The 25,749-nt window shown below is 36.5% G+C and overlaps 1 protein-coding gene and 1 pseudogene across 2 annotated transcripts in view; one reads left to right on the forward strand and one right to left on the reverse strand.

Annotated features, from left to right (window-relative positions):
• Window positions 1-18,889, forward strand: part of LOC140810723 (DNA-directed RNA polymerase III subunit 2) — a 34,630-nt gene extending 15,741 nt beyond the window's left edge. For both annotated transcript variants that reach the window (XM_073168607.1, XM_073168608.1), the window contains 21 exons: window positions 1,701-1,811; window positions 1,912-2,028; window positions 2,235-2,351; window positions 2,444-2,524; window positions 2,672-2,776; window positions 2,850-2,930; window positions 3,013-3,144; window positions 3,239-3,283; window positions 3,369-3,446; window positions 3,514-3,653; window positions 3,733-3,823; window positions 13,891-14,015; window positions 14,107-14,242; window positions 14,334-14,464; window positions 15,359-15,484; window positions 15,594-15,649; window positions 16,476-16,546; window positions 16,991-17,075; window positions 17,150-17,253; window positions 17,663-17,791; window positions 18,583-18,889. In XM_073168607.1, coding sequence (XP_073024708.1) covers window positions 1,701-1,811; window positions 1,912-2,028; window positions 2,235-2,351; window positions 2,444-2,524; window positions 2,672-2,776; window positions 2,850-2,930; window positions 3,013-3,144; window positions 3,239-3,283; window positions 3,369-3,446; window positions 3,514-3,653; window positions 3,733-3,823; window positions 13,891-14,015; window positions 14,107-14,242; window positions 14,334-14,464; window positions 15,359-15,484; window positions 15,594-15,649; window positions 16,476-16,546; window positions 16,991-17,075; window positions 17,150-17,253; window positions 17,663-17,791; window positions 18,583-18,633 — 2,112 coding nt within the window. In that variant the 3' untranslated portion in view covers window positions 18,634-18,889. The remainder of the gene's footprint in view (window positions 1-1,700; window positions 1,812-1,911; window positions 2,029-2,234; window positions 2,352-2,443; window positions 2,525-2,671; window positions 2,777-2,849; window positions 2,931-3,012; window positions 3,145-3,238; window positions 3,284-3,368; window positions 3,447-3,513; window positions 3,654-3,732; window positions 3,824-13,890; window positions 14,016-14,106; window positions 14,243-14,333; window positions 14,465-15,358; window positions 15,485-15,593; window positions 15,650-16,475; window positions 16,547-16,990; window positions 17,076-17,149; window positions 17,254-17,662; window positions 17,792-18,582) is intronic.
• Window positions 18,890-18,942: 53 nt separating this feature from the next.
• On the reverse strand, window positions 18,943-25,533 carry LOC140810384 (probable carboxylesterase 6; annotated as a pseudogene).
• Between the last annotated feature and the right edge of the window lie 216 nt (window positions 25,534-25,749).

A 25,749-nucleotide genomic window follows, 5' to 3' on the forward strand; every position in this document is an offset into this window, starting at 1 on the left:
TTTGAAATGCATTGACTACCATTACCACAATTATTGTTGCTGCCCGGATTTTTCTTTAAGTGTGCTGATCTCCCATGAATTCCCAGCATGTTTACACAGTATGCCATGGTCTTTTACGCTTCTTACACCACGGCTTTTGCTTTCCTTCGTCATGGTAATCACCAGCGTATTTATTTTCCTTCTTGTCTTGCGTTGTTTTCTCAGTTTCTATTTTATGCTCGTTGACTCGTCGTAAGATAACATGGCATTGGGCTTCTTCGTGCCTACTTCAGTAAAATTTAACGAAAACCTGGAAGAGGCTCGATGTCAAGGAGTTTGCCTCGCTTCATCTAATTCTTTGTTTAATCCAGCCAAGAAGACAAACATACAGCCTCGGCTCGCTCAACTTTTTATTTAGCGAGAACAATCCTTACTGTGTTCCCGTTCATCAATTTCAGAAAAATCCAATTATTGCCAAATAGTCAACAACTCATTGTAATGAGTCGTCACGTCTCATTTCCTTGTTGCAAAAGCCACATGCAAGTATTGAGATCATACAACCGAGGGTAGTTTTCCAAATCGGAGTATGTAACTCGAACCGCCTCCCAAACATCATGGCAGTAGGTAAAAAAAGTAAGGGTTTACTATTGCCGTATTGGGGGTTCCATGGGATTATTCAACCATACAGTGACCATGGAATTTTCTGACTGCCATTGCTTGAGTTCCAAATCTGTAGATAGTGGTGGCCTCACTTCGCCGTTCGAGTAACCCAATTTACCATTACAGCCAATCACCAACTGCACCTATTGAGCCCATTAAAGATAGTTTTTTCCATTTAATTTATTGATGGTTATTTGATTTTGAAGGGAATTTTCAGAGAGTGCGATGTGTGGCAGGGTTTGAGAGCTGCCGGTCGAAGAGGTTGTACCACCACCGCTGCTGGAGGCGGAAGTGATAGAGCCAACGCCGACCATGGTGTTATTCAAATTCATGAACCATCCTCGGTCTCAGATACCATGCATAAAAACATTGAATATAGCAGGGAAAAGAAAGTTATTTTATTTCTTGATGATAAAGTCCTCTAGAATAGCCAAAGAAAATAAAATCACATCCCAACAAATCAGGGAAAATATTTTTCCTAATCTATGTTACCAGATTTTATTTCAATCAAATCCAATCTAAAATAATTTAATTATTCACTTTTTTAAAATAACTTATCGACAAAGCGCAACAACTTCCCAAGTAGCTTCTTCCATAGACCTTCCTTTAAGTGGATCAGCATTTTGCACTTTTTGTCCACCTAGCTGCTTCAGTCTTTGAGCAACTACCTGCTCTGGCTTAAACTCTACTGTCAGCTCTAACTCTAATCCCGTAGGCAAAGGAGGCAGAGCCACTGCACTTACCAAAGCTCTTTTTAGACATGAATCATGGAACATCGGATGAATACTGGATCCAGCAGGCGATTGCAATTTGTAAGCCACATTCCTTGCCTTCTGCAGCACTCTAAAAGGACTGTAATATCTAGGAGCCAGCTTCTGATAAATCCTTGGCAGACGGATTCCCCCTTTACTTGTGTGTATCCCTTATTTTTTCTATAATAATCAAACTTAATTATGGGATTTTCATCTACTATGTGACTTCGTTTTGGCCCACAACATTTTTGCTCCAAGATTTTTCCTTGGTAGCATTTTATGGACTGAACGTCGAATTTTTTATTGCAGGCTGTAGCTCGATTGTCATACATAGGGACATTAGGTCACATGACGAGGATCTCGTCCCAATTTGAAAAATCTAGAAAAGTTAGTGGTCCTAGAGCCTTGCAGCCCAGCCAGGTGATTTGATTTATTCTCCATTCCTTACTCTCTCTCTTATGCATTTGTTTCTCCTCTCCATGAATTTCATGTGGATTACCTTAAACCACTTCATCTGCAGTGGGGCATGTTGTGCCCCTGTGATACTCCAGAAGGTGAATCTTGTGGATTGGTGAAGAATCTGGCCTTGATGACACATGTTACCACTGACGAGGACGAAGGGCCTCTTATTTCTCTGGTACAATTCTCTTGACAGCTTAATCTCCTTTGAGATAAATCAACATTTTTATTGTGTGGTAATATATTTTCATACTATAGCAATCGAATAAGCCCAAATTTCTCTCTTATTTCAATTATTTACTCTTTGTTAATTGAACTATTTGGGAGGCAGGCCTATCTTTTTTGTTTTGTATGTTTCACTACTACATTCTTCTTTTGGGACAGTGCTACTCTCTCGGGGTAGAAAACTTTGAATTACTCTCAGGTGAAGAACTTCACATGCCAAATTCTTATCTGATAATTTTAAATGGACTTATTCTTGGGAAGCACAGACGACCACAGGTATTGTTTTATTGATGGTCAAAGTTGTTTTATTAGTTTATTTGGATATGCTGTCCTAGATCTTTTTTTTATTTGCTTTCAAATGTTCTCAGAGATTTGCTAACGCAATGAGAAAGCTGCGAAGGGCAGGTATAATTGGTGAGTTTGTAAGCATCTTCGTGAACGAAAAGCAGGTGACTCTTTTTTCTTGTGTTTCTATAATATTGATTTTGTTTGTCAATTTTTTAACCACTGGCATTTGCAAGACAGCTCAATTTCATGTTGTAGATGCAAAATTGTGACTCATCAGTGGAGATTCTAATGAGGATATTCTCTTGCAGCGCTGTGTTTACATTGCTTCAGATGGTGGTCGTGTTTGTCGTCCTCTAGTAATTGCTGACAAAGGTATACCAAGAATCAAGGAGCACCATATGAAGGAGTTGAGGGTAAAAAAATAGGATATTGATGTATTTCTCATTTGTCTTGATCCTCCCCTCATATAAAGTTCACTTGTTTCAGGATGGAGTCCGCACATTTGATAGCTTTTTGAAAGAAGGCTTGATAGAATATCTTGATGTCAACGAGGAGAACAATGCTTTGGTTTGCATGTTTCTCTTTTTTTGAAATTTCTTTGTTTAGAAGGTCAACTGTAACCCGTCTTACGTTTGATTATCATTGTTAGATTGCTTTGTATGAAGAGAATGCTAAAGAAGGAACAACTCATATTGAAATAGAGCCTTTGACCATTCTAGGCGTATGCGCTGGGTTGATCCCATATCCTCATCATAACCAGTCACCAAGAAATACATATCAGGTATGGTTTCCTTGCTTATTCAGGCCACATATAGTTTGGATGGTGTAAAAATATGGATATTTAATGATCATGTTCGGTATTGTTTCGTTTGCAGTGTGCTATGGGTAAGCAAGCTATGGGCAATATTGCATATAATCAGGCATGCTATTAATTTGACTTTTGTCTGTTTAAAACTCATTATATATTTTTATGAACTAACATCTGGCAAGTTTTTGTCTTTGCAGTTGTGTCGGATGGACACTATAATCTACCTCTTAGTGTATCCTCAACGGCCATTACTAACGACGCGGACAATTGAGCTGGTTAGTGGATTTCATTGTCAGTGTGATTTGAAACAACTACCATGTATCTTAATGATGTTATTTGCAGGTCAGTTTTGATAAGTTGGGAGCTGGACAGAATGCAACTGTTGCAGTAATGAGTTATAGTGGATATGATATTGAGGATGCTATAGTGATGAATAAATCATCCTTGGATCGTGGTTTTGGTCGCTGCATCGTCATGAAAAAGTACAAGTCCATACATTACTTTCTCTATTCATATTATTTTAATGTTTGATAACTGTGTAATATATTTTACTTCAAACAGAATGTCAGCTGTTAGTGAGAAGTATGAAAATGGTACATCTGATCGTATAATTAGACCACAACATGAAGGACAGGAAGCAGAAAGAATGAAGGTGATTATTCCAATTTATGTTTTCTTGTGAAGAAGATATGGTGATAAATGTAGTATTAGTGGGATAATATGTTAGAGTTTCAAGGATTATGACGTATATTTCTTTCTTTCTTTTCGTATTTCTTAATTGCGAGGACACCGACACAATTAATATTATTGAGGTAATCGAGCTTGATTATGCCAATTCTTTGTATGAACTGTGTTGGTGGTACTAACATGAAGGAACCAATGCTTTAACAAGAAATTTTGTTTGATTTAGCAATCATAAGGATTGCATTTCATCATACTCTGCATGCTATATCATATCGTCATCATCATAGCACGTTCCCGCTAGTTGCTGGTCGGCTACATGGATATTAGTTCTCCAAAGTAAGCGATTTTTCTGCATGTCATCTCTTAAACCAAGATCTAATATATCATTTTTAACCACATTTATCCAAGTTTTCAGTGGTCTACTCTTCCTTCTAGTTTTTTCAATAACCTGCCAATCCTAAGGTGTGTCGTATTGGGGTCGTGTTTGGTCTCCTCTTCACATGACCAAACCATAATAGACGTCTCTCTAATCTTATCCTTTATGAGGGCTACACCTAAATAGCTCATAATCCGTTCATTCATAATTCTATCCTTACACGATTTGGCACACATCCATCTTAACAAACACATTCCCGCTACCATCATCTTATGCATATGTAGTCCTATAGTGGCCCAACACTCCGAGTCATGAAGCATAGCTGGTCGATCAATAGTATAACATTTTCTTTTCAATCTCGTTGGCATCCTTTTCATCTCAATTTCATCCACCTTGCTTTAATCCTATAGTCTATATACTCTCTAATGTTCCCGATCTTTTGGATAATTTTTTTTTATTTGAAACGATAGTTTCATTAGAATAGTAGAAAAAGTTAGAAAAAAGACGGATGAGAAATCCGCAAAACACCCCACAACGACTACTACACTATCGTCAACTGTAAATAAATTTACAATCCCTAACTAGATCTAATATAAAAAGGTGGTTAAAATTTGGATAACTTGAAATTGATCCTAAATAGCGAAAAGTTACAGTATTGGACTTCTCGACCGTCAATCTCAATTGGACTAACCATTCGCCTAGATTCAAGACTACAAGCTAAATACTCCGTTTTTGAGCGACTAATTCTAAATATTTACTCTCAAGAGCTTCACACAATCTGTCTAATTTTTTATTTATACCTTCTTTAGTGTTGTCTATCAGAACAATATCATCTGCAGACAACATACACCAAGACAGCTCATCCTAAATATGTCCCGTCAGCTCATCCATAACCAAAGCAAATAGGTAAGGGCTTAAAACTGATCCTTGATGAAATATTACTTCCACAGGAAATTCACGACATCCCTCCAACATACCTAACATTAGTTATGGCACCTTCATACATATCTTCAATGATCTCGATGAAGCATTGAGGCACATGCTTCCTTCTAAGTACCCACCGGTTTAATTCTCTAGGCAGACTATTATAGGCTTTCTCTAAGTTATGCATGGTCTTTTGTTCTCTATGTTTTTCTATCATTTGTCTAACCATGAAAATAACATCCATTGTAGATCTACTCGGCATAAACCAAATTGGTCTCTGATACAGTAATGATACATCTAAGTCTCCGCTCTATTACTCGCTCTCATAGCTTCACAATATAGCTCATTAGCTTAATCGCTCAATAGTTTGAGCAGCCCTGTATATTTCTTTTATTCTTATTAATTGGTACTACAATATTATGTTTCCAAGATTCTGGCATTTTCCTAGAACTTAGAATCCTATTAAAGAGGTTAGTCAGCCATTGGATCCCAACTTCCCCTAGACACTTCCACACCTCAATTGATATCTCATGTGGTCCAACTAGCTTCCCCTCTGTTACTTTCTTAGCACTAGCTCTATGATGGAACACTAGATGCCTTTCTTCCTGCATCTCATGTCTACCCACATTTAAATCTTCCGTACTTATCTCATTGAGTAAGTTTTTTAAGTAATCCCTCCATCTATCTAGGATAACATTATCTTGCATTAAAACTCTACCATCTTCATGCTTGATACACCTGGCATGGCTCAAGTCTTTAGTGTTTCGATTCTTGGCTTTCGCTATCTTAAAAATCTCTCTCCTTCTTTTGTACCTAGCCTATCATACAAATCATTATAAGCTCTTTTCTTAGCATCTCTTATTGCTCTACTGCTGAGTCTCTTGGTTTGTTTATACAACTCATTCGATCCTTGGTCTCTAGCTTCTTGTCAGTTCTTCAACCTTTTTTTTCTTTTCCCTAATGGCTTGTTGCACCTCATTGTTCCACCACATGTCTCTTTGTCATGTCGTCCTTCCCTTTAGCCTTTCCAGTACTTCCCTCGCCCCACTCCTATATGGTTAGAGGTATCGGTTTTATCCTCATGCTTTACATCCTCTTGTCTTTCGAGGACGCTGACTATCTTTTTTTTTTATAAGAAACAATAGATTATTGATAATAAAGTGTCAAATTACATCAGTGGACTAGTGGTCCACTAAATCAAGAAGTGCAAGTAACTCTAATCTTTAATGATAAATAAAAGCCCAATCTCTCAAAATATCAAATATGGAGACATTCTTGAAATCTTCATGAGTGCCAATCCACAAAGCCATCGCTCTATTGATTCTTTCCCAGCATTGTTCTCGTGATTCAGCCTTGCCTTCAAAAATTCTTCGGTTTCTTTCGAGCCATATGTACCAGCAGATGCAATGTACCACGACACGCCAAAATGTTCTTCCTCTTGATCCTTTCTGCTGCCCCAGATCCATAGCAAATAAGTCTTTTGTTGTTGCCGGCTTAACCCACACCAACTGAAGATCTTTCAACGCCTTAGCCCACAAACCACTCGAGAATGAACAATGGAGGAGCATATGATCTTGATTTTCTGAGTCATTCCTACACAAAACACACCAATTCGGGCAAAAATTCATCGAGGGCCACTTTATTTGCATCGTCTCCGAGGTTGATAACTTACCTTTATTTTTATCGGTACCGGAACCTTCCAGATGATGTGGAGAAAAGGATAAAGTGGAAAATTTGTAAGTGGAAAAAACGACTCGAAGAATGATTTGACCGTAAAGACCCCAGATGAATCCCCTCGCCACACTCGATAATCCTGCACCCCTTCCACCAACCTAACACTCTCTATCATCCCTAATAGCTCTGTTAACTGATTAATTTCCTCATCTCTAACTGCCCTCCTAAAATGAAAATCCCAAGATTGAGTAGAGAGTTCGCTGTCTATACAATAAAAATGAGAAATTGGCATGTTATAAACTGTGGACAATGGAAATAATGCAGGAAATAGCTCTTTGAAAGATGAATCCCCCAACCACCTATCTTCCCAAAATCTAACCTTATTATCCCCCCTAACCCGTGTCGACACAAGTTGCTGAAAAGTCGGGTATACTCGTGAAATAATCTTCCAAGGGCACTTAAACGTAACATTTCTTGCCAAACCTGCATCCCAACCGTTTTCTTGCATCCCATATAAACTCACAATAATTTTCTTCCAAAGAGTTCCATTTTCGGCGCAAAATCTCCACCACCACTTCCCCATCATGGACTTATTTCGCAAGAGAATATTTCCAACCCCCAACCCCCCGTTATCCTTCGGTTTGCACACTTGTTTCCACGCGACCAAATGGCTATGAACATCTCCATCCGCTCCGTCCCATAAAATTTTTTTTGAAATCCTCTCAATCAACTTTGCAATACATTTTGGCATTCTAAAGAGAGACAAGTAATATATCGGAATAGAATTCAAAACCGACGCTATCAAAATCAATCTTCCTCCTCTGGACAAAAAAGCTTTTTTCCAACTTGCCAATTTTTTGGACACCTTAGTCACAACCGGTTCCCAAAACACAGCTTTCAACGGATTTCCCCCTAGGGGCATTCCCAAGTATGTAATAGGCCAACTCTCCTTTCCACATCCAACTTCTTGTGCCAACAACTCAACCTCACTTGTTTCACAATTGATACCCATCAAAGCACTTTTTTCCAAATTTATTTTCAATCCAGACATTAACCCAAAGGATCTCACGATTTGAACCAAAAACCTGATGTCATCCTCGTTCCTTGCGAAGAATAGTGTGTCGTCCGCGAACTGGATGTGAGAGATCTCTATCTTGTCTCTACCAACCTCAATCCCCTTTATCATATTTGTTACTTTGGCCTTGTCAATCAATCTTCCCAAAACATCCACAACCAAATTAAACAATAGCGGAGACAAAGGATCACCCTGTCGAAGACCCTTATGCGCCCTAATTTTTCCCCTTGGCCTCCCATTAATCATAACCGAGAATGAAACGTTCGACACACATCCTTTAATCCATTTTCTCCATGTTTCTCCGAACCCTTTTTTTCCAAGCACAAAATCGAGGAACTCCCAATTTACATTGTCATAAGCCTTTTCGAAATCCACCTTAAATACCCACCCTCTCTTCTTCTTTCTCCTTCCTTCTTCTATCAACTCATTCGCTATAAGACCACAATCGAGTATCTGTCTTCCTTCTACCAAAGCATTTTGGGATTCCGAGATCGTATCTGATATAACATCTTTTAGCCTTGTAGTTAAGACTTTTGCTATAATCTTATACAGGCTCGTGGTTAGGCTAATCGGTCTCAAATCCTTAACTTTAATAGATTCACTTTTTTTCCTTATCAAACAAATATAAGTTTCATTGATAACACCATTTATGACTCCCGTCCGATGGAACTCATCAAAAACTCTCATAATGTCTCCCTTGACTATATCCCAACATTTTTGCTTCTAATATTAAGGCAAGTATATAAGATTAATAGCCTATGTTGGGTCGTCGAGCATTTTCCTGTCATGAACTTACAATTTTTACTACTACCTAGGTTTTGTCACCTTACAAGAAGTTAATCAATTTGACTTATATTATGCCCATTCATAAAGGTTACTAGATGACTCTGCCTCCTCTTCTTATAGGGAGTGTCTACTTTCCTAAGATCACTAGCTAAGGGGAAGTCGAAGCCTTGACCTCCATGGATCCTCACACATACCCAATTTTATCCTTACCTAGTTGGCCAGTTAATTTTTCGCCTAATAATATCTTTTCCTCGCGGGGGATTCTGCTAACTACATCTCCTAGAGAGTTCCAAAATTCCTTCTTAGTCTTATCATCTAATCCCACTTGTGGTGCGTACATATTAATGATGTGAACTATCTCTGGTTCTAAGGCTAAATTGATACTAATAATCCTATCTCCAAACTTCCTAACCGCATCAACTGCATCTCTATAGGCTTTATCCACCACTATTTGCACTCCATTTCTAGTTTCATATGTTCCTTAATAGAAAGTTTGATACTTTCTCCTAATTCCTTAGCCTTGCTTCCCTTCCACTTTGTCTCTTGATGACAAGCTATGTTTACCTTCCTTCTTCGCATGGCATCCGCTGACTCTATTGACTTGCCGGTCAATGTTTTTATGTTCCAAGAGGCTAATTTAATTTTCCTAATCCTAGTCTAAACAATATTTTTTACTCTCTTAGATCTAGTAAGGTGCGATAATCCTTGCGTATTAATCATCGCAACTGGCGTCGCTGTAGCCTACCTCATTTGACACTACACCCGAGGGTAGGTGAAGTGTGCCGCTTAAAGCGGGCGAAGACCTAGCATTTCGCGTTAATCTGTTTGAACTAATAGCCATGTGAATAGGTGTGACACAAACACCTTTTGAAAAAATTCTGAAGTATCGGACACGGACACGACATGCGGATACGTGTGTCGGATACGGCAAAATCCGTGTCGTTGACTTTTTAGGGTTGACCAGTCAGACGCGGCGAGGACACACCGCATACATGTTTTTCGGACACATTTCGGCAAAAAAATAAAATTTTAGTTTTTTTTAGATCACTGCTCTGAAAATATACGCTGTATATATTTACATAAATATGTATATATATTTCTACAATATGTTTATATAAATATCGATATCTCAACAATTTTTAATACTAAATTTATATATATATATGTATGTGTGTGTGTGTATAAATATATCTCTACAATTTTTAATTTTTAATACTAAATTTAGTTTTATATATAATATTTGTACATTTTTTAATAATTGTCGTATCCTAGCCGTATCTTGCTTTATATTTTCAAATTTTGTCATATATCCGTATCACATTCGATACGATACCCGTACCCGTATCCATGCAGCATAGCTTTGAATCATTTGGTTTGACTTGGTTTCTATTCCTGGAAGAATAATCATATAAACTTTTTCTATATCCCTATTAAGGAAAGCATTCTTACGTCAAGTTGGTTAAGAGGCCAATCTAGATTCACTACAAGAGAGAGTAAAACTCGAACTGTGTTGAGTTTGGCACGGGCAGCATCGAGTAATTGTTTATTTTTCTTTCTGCTACCCCATTTTGTTGTGGAGTGTCCACACAAGAACTTATGTGAATGATACCATGATTGGAGAGATAAGATCCAAGGATAGAATTGAAGTAATCCTTAACATTTTCGGTGTTAAGAAATTGGATCTTGCTTTGAAATTGAGTGGATATCATGGAGTGAAAGGATTGAAAAATTATTGATGTTTCTGATTTTTCCTTAATGAGAAAAGGTCCAAGTAGTTCTTGTGTGGTCATCTATGAATGTAACAAACCACCCAGCCCCATTGATATTCTTGATGCTTGAGGGTCCCCAAATATCACTGTGAATGATAGAGAATGGAGATGAAGGTTTGTATTGTGAGCTCGGATACATATTACATACTTCTTGTATGCTTGGAAAATTGACAAATTTCACATTGATAAACGCTTGAATGTTTATTAATAAATAAATGGGAAACAATTTTCCTATATAATCAAAGTTAGGATTACCAAGGCAAAAATGCCGTAACATAACTTGACTTTTCAACATACGCTGAATTGGAAATAAACATAGAATGTGAAAAACGCTTGACTGAATTTGATGTAGGACCAAAACTTGGCAATTGAAATTGTCTACTGAGGAGATTATTTTCTTTGAGTAACATACAGACCACCATGCATCTCAGCATTGTCAATCACCTTCCCCGGTTCCACTGAATGAAAATCACAAAGATTGGAATAAAACTTAGTCACACAGTTGAGATTCCATGTCAGTTGGCTGATAGAAATTAAATTACAATTCAATTTGGAATGTAAAGGTCAGAAGAAAGCAACAGTTTTTTGTCAATTGAAATGATCCTATTCCTGCCGCAGGTGATAGATAGCCGTCAGCTATTCGAACTCCTGAATTGCTAGTGCACGACTGAGAATTTTTGAGAAGGCTGATGTCTCCAGTCATGTGATCTGAGCCCCTGAGTCTATTATCCATGGCTTTAAGGATTTGTTTTTGGCAATATGAGCATAGGATACAAAACCACGGTACTGATCTCTGTGATAGGTGCAGCATTTGCACGGCTTCCAGTCTGCTGGTTTGCCGTGTAATTTCTAGCAAGTAGCCTTGACATGACCAAGTTTCTTGCAATGGTCACACCAAGGCCGTCCCTTGCCAAACCTATTGAGTGGAGAGGTATTGTGAGTGAATAAGGCCGAGCCTTCCACTGCAGACTTATTTTCTGTCAGCATCAATTTCGTTTGACTTTCCTCTCTCCTGACTTCTGCAAAAGCCTCTCTAAGGTTAGGAAAAGGTTTGATTCCCATGACTCCTCCCTCTGACTTCATCTAGGTCCCTATTTAGGCCAAGAAGATATCGAACAATCCTTTTCTGCTCAACAATCTTCTTATACAAGGCAGAATCATCAGCACACTTCCAAGAATAGACTTCATACAGGTCTAGTTGCAGCCAGTAGCGTATGAGGGTGTTAAAATACTGAGTGACACTCATATCCACTTGTTGGAGGTCATACAGTCTCGTGTCAACCTCAAACAATTCAGAGGTATTTTCTGTGCTTGAGTATGTTTCAAGTACCGCTCCCCATATGTCCTTGGCTGTTTTGTGAAGCACAAAATTTTCTTCAACTTCAGTTGCATGGAATTTAGCTGCCAAGACATAACAAGATGATCATCAGTGTAACGATCTTAATTGGGTGAATTAAATGGTTTAAATGATATGAATTTTTGGTGATTTAGTCTTGAAGGATATTTAGAACCTTTAGATATCTAAGTTATAATGTAATAAGGAATGATAATCAAGAACATTGTAGGATGAATCAATCTTGGTCTTGAAAATTTAAGTGTTAGTGAAATAATGTTGTGGCAAATTAAGAATTTAAAGTGATGACAATTTAAGGTGAAGTTGAGCAATTAGTTAAGTTATAAGATTCGACAGTAAGTTAACTTATTTTTGGGAGCCTAAGGTTTGATGTAGCTTAAGTTTTAATCATGATCTTAAGAGTTAAAATTATACCTTTGTTGGAATTTAATTTTTCTAGAAAATTGGGTATGATAGATGGTTAGGATACTCGATAAACGCTTATAAGAATTGAGGTAGAGACACCTTGTCTCGAGGAATTTTTGGTAAGTCATTAAGAAACTTATGAATAAGTGGTTAGGTGTGTTGGAAATATGTTATCTAATATTATTTGGGTTGCGTAAGCTTGAATTTTAAGTTTATGAATTAGGTATTCGTACGGAAAATTTTAGGGAAATAAAAACAAAATGGAATTAGTTTTGTTCAACATAGATTACCAAGGAACGAATATTAAGATTTTTATCGAGTAAAAAATCTAAAATCGTGATATGGGGATTCTAGAAATCTATGGGCTATAAGTGAAGTTGATTTATTATATTAGTCTAAGACTACCATGGGATAACTTATTAAGTTTTATAGGCTTAAGCATTAAAGAATACGTAAGAATGCGATATTCGTCCCAATGATGAAAGTTCAAGGGTCTTAGGCCACAACTATATTGTAATTTGGAAAGAAATATTTTAAGCATGTAATTGGTACTAGAATGATTTTATTATTTAGGTAGAAGATCGGTGTTGTACATTTTGGGATTTATGGATTAACGTTACTCGAATTTAAGATTTGAAACAATTTAATATTTGGGATGTACTCTTAAATAATTAAGTCCCGTAAGTTTGGTGTCGTAAGACAAGATTTGATTCAAAGATTTTAGGTTAATATTATTATGGGTTGAGGTAAGGTCAACTTCTAAGTGTAATACCAAGGATATAAGTCGATCAGTAAATTTTGGTGCTAAGGTTTCTTAGGTCGAACTGCGTAAATACAAATGTAATAGGTCAATGAACATTACGGGTATAGTATCAGAAAGTAAGACGCAATAAAATTCGGACGGCCATTTCTAATATTGGGAATTTTGAGAAAAGTTGAAATTCGAGGTCCATGCTGGACCATCCTAACGACCCATGACCAGTAGTGGTGCGTGGGTATGGGCCGAGGCCTTTGTTGGTTCAGCCTAATGACCCATGATCGTTACAATCAGTCTTCCAGGATCGGTGTTTGGGATCCATAGTCTGCGGACCCACAGTTTTCACCGGTGAGATGTCCATCCTTCCCTCTACCACAAATATACATGAATACAGATTGGGACCATTGGAGATAATTTTGTCCATGGAGTTTATTTGTTGTAACAATATTAGAGCAGAAATCAGGGGTGGAAGAGATTGGGGAATTGAGCTCGGTGGAAGTGACTTCCGACGAAGATGTATGTGACGCCATGCCATATTTGGTTATGAGGATGGCCGGCGAATAATAATGAAGAAGTGCAGCTAGGGCACAGAGATCGGCTCCGATACCATGAAGAAATCTGAATATTCTTCTTATTCCAATAAAAATATTTACAGTCAAATATATAAACGTGTCTCCATCAAATAAGGAAACATAATTCCCTCAAGTAAGGAATCCTAACTAATTAGGAAACAAAATAAATTATGGAAAACAGAAACAAATCTAATCTTTTCTACACTACTAACTAAGAATAGGATTAAACTTTATCACAATTCAAAAAAATTAACCTATCCTATTCAAACTCTCCAACAGATTTGTTAGGTTGTACAATCAAAATCCAGTATCTTCCATTTGAATTCTTCTTTTTTCCATGCAGATTTTGGATTATGATGGACTAGCTGCTCCTGGACAAATTATTCGACCCAATGACATCTTGATCAATAAGGAGTCTCCCACTGTCACTAGGGGGGCAGTGGCATCACATATGGGCCTGCCAGATAGGTTGGTTATTTATCTTCGGGCAATATGCTTAACCTTAGCTTTATAAATAGCAGATAGTTAATCAGCTCTTGGTGTATTCTGCTACATACAGTGCATATAAGGCAAGTAGACTGAAATACAAAGGGCCTGAAGGTGAGACAGCCGTGGTGGATAGAGTGGCACTCTGCTCTGACAGGAATAACAATCTATGCATTAAATTTATGATTCGTCATACTCGTAGGCCTGAGGTGCTAAACCAATTTAGCTTCACGGTGACAATTTTCCTTCTTTGAATTGTTATTTATATTTTTGAGGGACTAAGAAATGATTGTCTACTAGGTCGGTGACAAGTTTAGCAGCCGTCATGGGCAAAAAGGAGTTTGTGGTACCATAGTCCAACAGGAAGACTTCCCATTTTCTGAACGTGGCATATGCCCTGATTTAATCATGAATCCTCATGGATTTCCAAGGTACTTAATTTCCCTACTTAGATCTTATATCCAGCTAGATCTGGAGTCTTTACTCCATTTTGTAATACCCTAGCCATTCTTGTCAACCATTTCCTGCTTTTCTTGTTGGTAAAGAATATGAGCACTAACCCTGAAGAGGCGGAAGTGCATTTGTGAATCTGAAAAAGGGAGAAAATCTATTTCAGAATCCTTTGATATAAAATATAACTTATTATTCGTTAATAGTAATCTCAATGTCAGTTCATAGCTATTGTTGAATGACTGGAAGCACAATTTTCGTAAATTTTCATGGTATTAATCTTTCTTCATGAAATATGTTGTATTTTGTTTTATTTTTCTATTTCAAAGCACTTCATATTGAGTAAACCGAGGATAATTTTGAATTGGCTGCTACAGTATGCGAAGCAGACACAAGTTTTCAATGCAACTATAGGGAGGAACATAATTTGATGGCTTTGCTTTTTTTATTTATTGTGGAGGTTGACCCTCGTTCATGTTTTAGCAAAACTTAAGGATTCATGCACTTTGGGGCTTCACCTCGTACTATGATGCCCTGTAATAAAATTTTCGGTAACAATACACTGACATCAAATTGTCCTGATGAGATATTTCAGACTAAGTATTGTTATGATCACTTGTGGAAAATAGGTCATCTTTAAGTGTGATTAAATACTAGGCATGTGGCATTGGGGACTTGTTTGGTCACCAAAACTATTTTATTTTGTATTTGCTAATTTATATCATTCTACTATTTGTGGATATCTGAAACCTGCTTGTATCTGAATGATACAAGATTTTAAACATTTGAAATTGTCCACTGTTGATTGCTTGAACTTAGAAAATCAATCCCTCCCTTGACATTTCGAAACTTTTTCTTGTGTCATGTATCTTCAGTCGAATGACAGTTGGAAAAATGTTAGAACTTCTTGGTAGCAAAGCTGGAGTTTCTTGCGGTAGGTTTCATTATGGAAGTGCATTTGGAGAGCCCGGTGGACATGCAGATAAAGTTGAGGCAATAAGGTCTCTACTGCCACTTTTCTACATCTTCCCACATCAACCTCCTTGACACATGGCTTGCACTTTGAAATGTCATTTCTCCGGATTTCAGAACCCTTTATAATGTTTGCAGCGAAACACTGGTGAAGCATGGCTTTAGCTATAATGGCAAAGATTTCATCTATTCAGGTCTTTCTTCCTATCTTTGGTATTTAGCCTTTGGAGATAATGTATAATTTTCAATGATATTAGGCTTGGTAAAGTTGTAATCCTGTTGTTACAACTTATGCGATTAAATTGCACACATGTACTGTATTTTGTTGCGTGTGATGCATGCAATGCATGTGCCACCCCCACTAGTAATTAGAAAGTAATGGTGTGTTGGATATGTTAACTTCTAAGAGATTAGAGTATACATTTTATTTTGCTTACTCATGTATAAATATTTTTGGGTAATATGGGTCATCATCATAAACATGCACATCGCATTAGGACTTGAATTTATGAAAGCTTGCTTTTCTTCTCTCGAGAGGCCATCAATATGTTACATAGTGTTGGATTCAGGAATTGATAAATTTATCACGACATATTTATGTTCCAGAAGTAATACCTGCATACCAAGGGAAAGATGGATGGTATATAAAATTCATGAAATTTGAAAAGAAAAGAGAATCACTTATGGTTCATGAAAACGCCCAGCTCATAATATAAGCACATTGTTTTAGTATGGACAATTAGAAATCGTTTCTTCTAAAACTTTTGCCTTCTCAAGTTTATTATATTTCATTTATATATATTTTTGGGTGAAAGGTTGCCTTATATTCGCAATCACATTTCCTTTTTGGTGGAATACTTATTGTACGACTGAATTGCGTGAACACTCTTCTGTTCTCTTTTTAACCCCACTGATTTTTTATATTTTCATGAATGCTAGTTATCTCATTGAAGATTTTTCTTGTGTCAACGTGGCTTCCTGAGCTTATGCTTTTGATTTTTGTCTATATGCTTATTTCAGGAATCACAGGAGAGCCACTACAATCGTATATTTTCATGGGTCCAATTTATTATCAAAAGCTGAAACACATGGTATGCAGTGAAATTTCTCACATCTTTAACCTACCAGAATTAACCTCTCGGTCTTCTGTAAACTACCCCAACCTGACACATATGCCATCCGCCCAATCGATGATTTTCCACAAGGAAAATTTGCTGCAAGTGAAATAAAATTAACATGGCTTAATTGTCATAGCATGTGAGCTCTCGATGCTCAATTCATGTCTTAGTTTTCAGCCTATCCCTTTCTTATATACTGCTGTATCATTTGGGTTTGATGTACTTTTTTTCATTGCTTGTCACCAACTTTACGCGATCCAACGCTGTTGCATTGTGGAAAGATCTACAAATCTCCTTTGAAAGTGTCATTTACGCCTGAATATGGAATTTTTTCCTCAAAATTGCATGCCTATTTAACCGAGTGTAAGGTCCTTTGCAAGATTTTTCTTATTGTTGAATTTTGTTTTTGAGTCTTAGGTATTAGATAAAATGCATGCCCGTGGAAATGGGCCTCGCGTTTTGATGACTAGACAACCTACAGAAGGAAGGAGTAGAAATGGAGGTGTGACATCGTGTTGTTTTAAAAATTTATCGATATTCCGTGAGTACAATTTGTTGATCTTTATAATTGAGCAGGACTTCGCGTTGGAGAAATGGAGCGCGATTGCTTAATTGCCTATGGGGCTAGCATGCTGATATATGAGCGATTGATGATTTCTAGTGACCCATTTGAGGTTCAGGTGAGCTTCTTTGATAACTAATGTTCGTATGAAAGAACATGATAATGCTACCTTGCAAACAGTTGTGATTTTCTTTAAAGAATTTTAACAGTTATTCAAAGCTGATATAAATAGTGCTAGTCCAGCAAACTAGCCATTAACTTGTCCAGGGATGTATTATATACGATTTGGATCCATACATCAAGACCGGTGAATGCAGATATTTTAATGGAAACGTAGCACGTGAGATGTATCACCATTCGTAATCACCCATTTTTTTGTGGGATACGGATTACATGTTATTGAGTTGCTTTAGCACGATGTAGCATTCATGTTGTTTCACTTGCAATATCAGATTGTCTTTCCTGAAAGGTTTGAAAAAGATTTGAAATCACATCTTTCCATAAATTGCTAATTAGTCTGCTTGCAGGTGTGCCGGAAGTGTGGTCTGCTGGGATATTACAACTTTAATCTAAATACAGGCTTCTGTACAATGTGTAAGAGTGGGGATAAAATGTCAACCATGAAGTTACCTTACGCATGCAAACTCTTATTCCAGGTATTGCAAGTTTTTTTGTCTTGAACTATTATTTGATCTCTATGAATTTTCTCTTATTCCAGGTATTACAAGTTTTTTTGTTGAATTATTCTTTGATCTCTATGAATTTTGATTATTTGGTAAACGCTGTGGTGGAGTTTGGTTAGGCTTACAACTCGAGCCAACGAAAAGTTGTGGAAAACTCGTGTAGCTGCATGTATACGAAATGATTTTTGGATAGAAATTTTTTGTGATATGAAATGAAAGAGAACTGATATGATGATTGTGAAAAAAATTGGAATAAAATTATGATGATCGTGTCTAAAATATATAAAGAGAAAAATGTTTGCATATTTTATAATATGTTTTAATAGTTTGTTGTGTGAAGTAGTAATTTGGTTAGAAAATAGAGATTCGTGTAGGCGTAAGTTTTTTAGGCCTGATACGAAGACTCATCCCGTCCAAACACCAATTCAGCTCTTATTAATGATTGTTATATTCAAAAAAAATTAATTACCAATTGTTTCGTGAAACTTTTTTGGAATCAATGAACCATGTTAATGTAATAATCATGCACCGTTCCGATTCATTTATGTATTTTAAAAAAAAAAAAAAAATTGAGGTGGTGCAATTGATTTACAAAATTCTTGTTTTTAGCTCATTGTGGCATATGTTAGACGGCTCTAAATGGTGTGAATGAATATTCACATTGTGATTTTGTCTGAGACTCTTCCAACTAAGTTTACGCAACTGACGGTATATTAGTTTTTCGAAGCTTGTGATTTTTATGTATGTATCAATCTTTGCTGCAGGAGCTCCAGTCAATGAACATTGTTCCTCGTTTAAAACTAGCAGAGCCCTGAACACAAGTTTTTCTGAGCAGAAGAGAATTCTTTAAGAATTGCTTAATTTATCTTTTGGATTGGTAATCTTAAATGCGTTTTTTTTTTCTTTCTATTACGTAGTCTATCCGAATTCGATGTGGTCCATAATGAGACCACTTCAAAGTTTTGTTAAACTTGTTCGTACAATCATATTTTATTCATAGAAGGTGATCTAAAAGGTCTGTAGCTTTTTATTGATTAAGCAATTGCTCTTTAGAGTACAATATTTCTTTTATTTTTTGAATGAATATGTTTAAATACAAAAATCATGGATATAAATATGGCATATGAATAAAAATTTCCAAGTATTATTCGAATTCCAAGAAAAAGATCACAGTAACAGTTGTTATTATTACATATAAAACAAAGCTTCAATGGGTTTGGATAAATTGTTTGATCCCTTGAAAAAGTTTGAGAGTTTGAGCAGCAACGTTAGGATCCATATCCACTGCGATCTTGTTCAAGTAAAAGCTGTGCCCAACTCCATGGCTGACCAACAGCTCCACATCTTTCTTCGCCTTTTTCATGGCTTCATACATCTCCATTTCAGTGTCCAACATCAGGTCCTGCTCCGCTATACAGTACAAATACGGCGGCAGATTCAGCTTCTCCAGCGCCACCGCTGCCTCCCCCATCGGGCAAGTAAGCGGGTGGTCCTTCGGCAGCGCCAAGCTTAGGAACTTGTCCATCATGGCTAATGTCAGGAAGGGCGTCTCTGGCTGGTCCAGCTCCGACTTGTTCTGTTTCGCGCGGCAGAATCCTGGGTGGATTCGTATGGCACCGGCAACTGCTAATGAGCTCAAGTCCTCCTGGCCTGCACACGCTGCCACGTGGTGGACTATGTTCCCACCGGAGCTGTCACCGATGAGAAAAAGTCGTTGAGCCAGGGCTCATACGACTTGCCGCGCGCAACGGAGCGGAGCCAGTGGAGGGCCTCGAGGGCGTAATCATGGGCTGCATGGAGGCGGTGCTCCGGAGCACGGCGGAGGTAGACGGACACCACGACTGCTCTTGCGCGCGTGCTAGGCCCGTGTAAACAGCATAATACATGTACCAGTCGGGCTGGCTAATGCAGAATCCTCCGCCGTGGAAGTCAGCAAAATGGCGAGTTTCTGCAAGTCGTCATCTTGTTTCTCTGGTAGGTAAATGCGAAGTTTTAAGCTGGATTGTTATCGGCGGTGACATCAGCTACGGCAATACCGTACATAAAATGGCCATGTGGCGCTACGGGTCCGACATGAACTTTACTTCCCGCGGTCCAGTCCATGTCCTGCCGACGGAGCCATCTTCTAACATCGTTAGCCACTTTGAAACTTCATCAACCACCTTTTTTCCTAACACAATTTTTGTTCTGACAAAAATAACGTGTTTTCTTAGGTGTTATACTGCGAATATGTTGAGAAATTTATAGTGCGAGACAGATAAAGAAAAGGATTGGTAAATTGTAGTGGAAAGTGGTGTTTGGCTTCCATTTCCTGCAAATTTGTTGGAAGGAAATTTGAATAAGAAGTAAGGAAATGCTTAATTTGTATTATATTTAAATTTAAAAATTCTTCAACATTGAATATTGAAAGAATGGTTTAAAATAAAAGGACAAAAATATTAATATTGTGTGTATCAGAATTAAATGTTGTGTACAGGTGTAGTAACATTTATTCTCAACATGAAGCAAAATATATTAATTAAACACATAAATAAACTTTTAAAGTAAGAAATCATGCACAAATATAAATACAAGTATTTTTATTTGTGTGGTATGTTAGGGCAAAACGATTTATTAGAAAACTTATCAGTTAACAAAAATTAATACTAATAAACAAATAAAAACTAACTCCTTGAATAAAGTGCTTCCAAGCATATTTCAAACTGTATAATCAAAATTACAGATGCAGAAAACACACTAATCAAAACAATGATTATGTCTTGTGATTGAATGTTAATGTTCTCAACACTTCACGACAATGCTTCAATACACCTTCACTTGAGCTCTTAATTAATTCACTGACATAATTCCTTACTCTTTTTGCTGCGTTTCACTGCTTCCCTTCAACTCCAAAAAACCACATGCGCACGGCAACGATGATTATAAATTTCCTTTGCCCTAGAATTTATTCCTTTTATAGAGTCATACACAAATATGAAAACAAGAATTTCATTAAGAAATAAACTCTTTTAAACAATATTATAATATCTAAAGATCTTATCATAAATATCAATATTCTAGAAATTTTTATCATATATATCAATATTCTAGAAAATTTTATTAGTCTATAAAAGCAAAACTCCATATGTTAATATCACAATATTATCAACAAGAAAAATTTAAATATAAATAAAATGTTCATTTCAATATCTCCTTTTTGCATTTCTGGAAAAAAAAAACATCCAAAAATGATATTATCTTTCTTATATGCAGTATCTCTGCCTATATAATAACTCTCCCTGAGTTAGATATTTATCTCTCCTTGAGTTCAAACATGTTAGTGCAGTGTTGTCAAATATATGTTGTAACATGTAAACCAAAACAATCGGAAATTTCATTAACAGAACAAGATAACTAAGCAAATAGGACTAAAAACTCAAAGATAAAACAATAAAAAAAAAACCAAACAAACTTTGGAATGTCTCAAATAGTATCTCCATCATTATTATAATTAAGATCAACATTAGATTCATCCATTTTTTGCATTGACATCTGTTACTCCTTTTTTTGTTAAGCAAATGAATGGATTACTAATTCCAACAATTCAAACTCAACCACTTGAGCTCATAAAATGCAATAACCTCTCTTGCGGTCTGAATTTGTTGTCGACCAAAAATTATTTGGGTTTGAATATGGGAGGTAAAGAACACAACATACTCCGAAGTCTTTTCTATATGTATACCATGGAAGATCTATTTTTCGGTTTCCTTTGAAATATGCAGGTGCTATCTTCAGTTGGTCACCCACATTAGAAATTTCTTCATCTACATCCTTCAAAAAACCTCAGAACTCCAAAATCCTATAGATCAAGGAAGGAAAAAGGAACTTGGTGGATTTGAATCATCCATCGGCAAACTGCATAACTGTGTTGAATATCATCTAACCAAAATTGAAATTGGCACTACCAGTACCAATCATGTAGAGAACTATGGCCTGAGGTTTAGTAAGCATTGTATTGTTGGCGGAGATAGTCCAATTTCTGATTGTGGTTTTGTGCAAAACAGAATAGAATGAAATTTTTGGGAAGATCGGGAAACACATTGATTAGTCCTCCAGTGAGAACATCAACAATGACATTGAAGTCAGGTGCAACTTCTTCTTCTTATTCTTTAGTAGGGGTGTTATAGACATTTATCAACGTGGGATTAAAATTGAAAATCTTGTCACGGACACACCATGCCAAACTTCACTAAACTTTTTATATCCAACAATGGATAGGAAATTGCAGTAAAATTCCAGAACGCACCTTCTGGCATAAGGAGTCACAGAGCTTACAGTAGCAAACACTCATCAATCTTTGAAGAAAATAGTCAAATTATGTTGTCCAAAGTCTCCACATCAATATTTCATCAATAAATTTTCTATTGATATACAATGACCACAAAACTAAAGCAGATTCAGAGTAGAACTTTGTGGAGAATGACTTGCTCGCATCATAGCCCACAAAGTCAATGTTGTCTGTGGTGTTGACCACATCAACTTCGACATCGACAGCACCATCAGCTTCATTAACAACATCATCAATAGACTCACTTTCTTCACCATGACTATCTTTTGACTCATCGTCATCAGTATGTTCTCAAAATCAGATTCAGAAGAGGAGCAGTCAGAAGGGTTAGGGCGATTGTCATCAAATTCTTGTAGCATCTCCCAGTCAGGCTCTTAATCATCAGAGGTGTTTTCTTTGTTGATTTTTCTCTTTAAGCCAGCAAGAAACTCAGCCAAGGATTTATGAGTAGAATCAACAGGATCACTAGGTCCTAGAACATCCTTTAGTTCGTCTTCAGTAGATGACTGAACAGTAGCAGTCAAAGATGTTGTGTTCTTTGCGAAAACAACATGTTCAAAATCCTCATCATTCGAGTCATCTTCAGAAGAGAAATCGGGGTCCAAAAGGTTTTCGGGGGAGGAAGATCTTTAAATTTCTTGGATGTGACAAAGTAAGGGTCATACCCTGCTTGTCTCTTTGATCTTCTTAGAGATGGATGGAGAGGAAAAACTCGACACGACGCCTCATAATCTGATGGATTGTCAACATCAATTGCTTTTATCGGTTCTCCATGGGCAATGGTTTCAATCGAAATATGATCTTCTTCGAAAACAACCAATTGGAGGTTCTCAACAGTAGGTGTTTATGTGGGTGGTGTTGTCACACTTCATGGAACACCAAAAATTTATGTCATCTCGCTGTAGATGTCAAGGGGATCGTACACACATATTTCCATTTGAGATAAAATATAAGTGATTATAGATGAAAACAACATAGGGATCGAATCAAAGAATGAAATCACAAGAATCACATCATGAACTTGCGTAGATGGATAATGAGAATGATGGGAGTATGAGTCGAGAGATGAGTTAATCAGAAGTAGTGAATTTGTTCAGTTATGGTAATCATTTAAAAGCTATGGCTTCCAAAGGTAACTTTCTCCTAAAACAAACTCAATTCCCTAATCAAATTTACGTTTTCACCCAACGGTAAAAATAAATCTGAACTGGTGCAAGATAAAATCACGTAACAATCAGAACACAAGTCTTAATTATGCCTCAAGTATGATATAATAAGGAAGTGTCAGACATTGATCAAGTTGTAGTCTATCTATACTTGGTGTTGGCAACACCTCTTGACAATACTCCAGATTTTGAGTAAAACTTTCATTAACTTTCTTTTGATTCAGAAATAGTAGCTCCCACACTAGAAGAACATTCTTCATTGGATTATTGTAGGTAGTTTTTTACATTTGTATTCCGAATTAGAAGTGGTAGTTCTCACATTAGAAGAACGGACTTCATTAGACTCTATTAGGCCTTTTTTTTCATTTTATTCTAAAATATTTTTTCGTTTTTTTTCCTCTTTTTTTGTGTTTTTCTCCGTTTTGCTCAAATTTTCCAAAGCACGTTTCCACGGACAAGATCTTGAAATACATGAACATCCTCAACTACTTGATTGTGAATTTGAACAACTTAGGACATACCAAGAAATAGTCATAAATGCACAGACTTTACACAAAACAAGATGAATGATATGTAATTTATCTAGTAGCCTATAAAAGTACATTCATGTAAGGTATTGTCGCAGGTGTTACAACACCCACTACAACATGTGTGAGTGATCATTATGCACACAAGCTGAGAGACTTCCAAAAGTTGGAGAATCTCTCGAAATACAAATGTTTTGTGCAAATATCAGCCAATTGGTTCTTAGTTCCAACAAATTTCATTCGAAGTATACCCTTCTCAACCAATCTCGAATAAAATAATGTCTAATGTCAACGTGTTTTGTTTGAGAGTGTTGTACTAGATTTTTTGAAATATCAATAGCACTTGAGTTATCATAGTAAACAATCAAGGTCTCACTATGAAAACTATAATACTCAACCATTTGATTCATCAATCAACTACCAACTCTCACATATTCAGATTCAGCAGTAAAGAAAGACACACAATTTTATTTTCTACTGTACTATGACACAAGGTTATTTCATAGATAGAAACACAATACAATTGTACTCTTCCTATCATCTAGGTCATTAGCCCAGTCAGCATCACTGAATCCCACAAAATTGGTATTTGTTTGTTTGATGTACCACAAACCTATAAAACAGCCCCTGAAATATATCTCAAAATTCATTTGAAAGCCTTTAGGTGAGTGATCTTAAGATTAACTTGATATCTAGCACATAAACATATACTGAACATTATATTAGGGAGAATTGCACTCAAGTAAAGAAGACTATCAATGATTATGCGGTACAGGGTGTTGTCAACACATTTGTCAACATCATCTCTAGACAATTTTTCACTAGACTCGATATGAGTTTTCATGTACTTAGTGTTCGCATTTGAAAATTTCTTGAACAAATTCTTATCAAACTTAGATTGACACAGAAAGATACCATTATGAAGTTGTTTTATTTGAAACCCCAGAAAGAAGCTTAATTTTCCTACCATGCTCATCTTAAATATAGAAGACGTGCATTTAACAAAATCATGAACAAGCTTTTGTGAAGAGGAACCAAAAATAATTTCGTCCACATAAACTTGAGAAATCAGAATATCATGTTTTAACCTTTGAATAAAAAGATTTTAATCAACCTCACTTCGTTTGAAGCCAATGTTAAGCAAGTACTATGTCAACCTACCATATCATGCTCGTGGAGCCTGTTTCAGTCCACATAGAGATTTATTTAGCTTGTAAACATGGTCCAAGTGATGCGGATCTTCAAATAATTTTGGTTGACTTACATAAGTTTCTTCATTCAATATGTTATTCGAAAACACATTCTTCACATCTATTTGATACAATTTAATTCACATATGACATACAATGGCAAGCAAAAATCTAACAAACTCAATTCGGACTACATGAATAAAGGTTTCATCAAAATTCACCCCCTCAACCTGTGTATACCCTTGAGCAACCACCCGTGTTTTTTTTTCTAACAACATTATCTGATCCATCAGTTTTTTTTCTTAAAAATCTATTTATTTCCAATTACATTAATATTTTCAGGTCTTGGAACTAAATCTCATACATCTTGCGGACAAACTGCTCAAGTTTTTCATGCATAGCATTGAACCAAAATTCATCTTTTAATGTGTCATTAATATTTTTTGGTTCAACGTGTGACACAAAGCAAGGGTGACTTACCTGAGATTACACGGAACTCATTCATACCAAACCAATCAATTTTCGGTAGTCCACTTTCTCATTTCTTCTAGTTTGCATGCCTAAATATACTTCTCCAATGATCTGTGATGATGGATGATTCTTCCGAATTTTATTGGGAATATTTTTTCCATCATTGATCAATGTATCTGTAACGCCCCGAAAATTTTAAGGTCCACGCGAACCACATGCATGCAATTATTAAATTCCCTTGTATTTTAAT

The sequence above is a fragment of the Primulina eburnea genome, chromosome 13 (assembly GCF_022965805.1).
Source record: "Primulina eburnea isolate SZY01 chromosome 13, ASM2296580v1, whole genome shotgun sequence".
Classification (NCBI taxonomy): domain Eukaryota; kingdom Viridiplantae; phylum Streptophyta; class Magnoliopsida; order Lamiales; family Gesneriaceae; genus Primulina; species Primulina eburnea.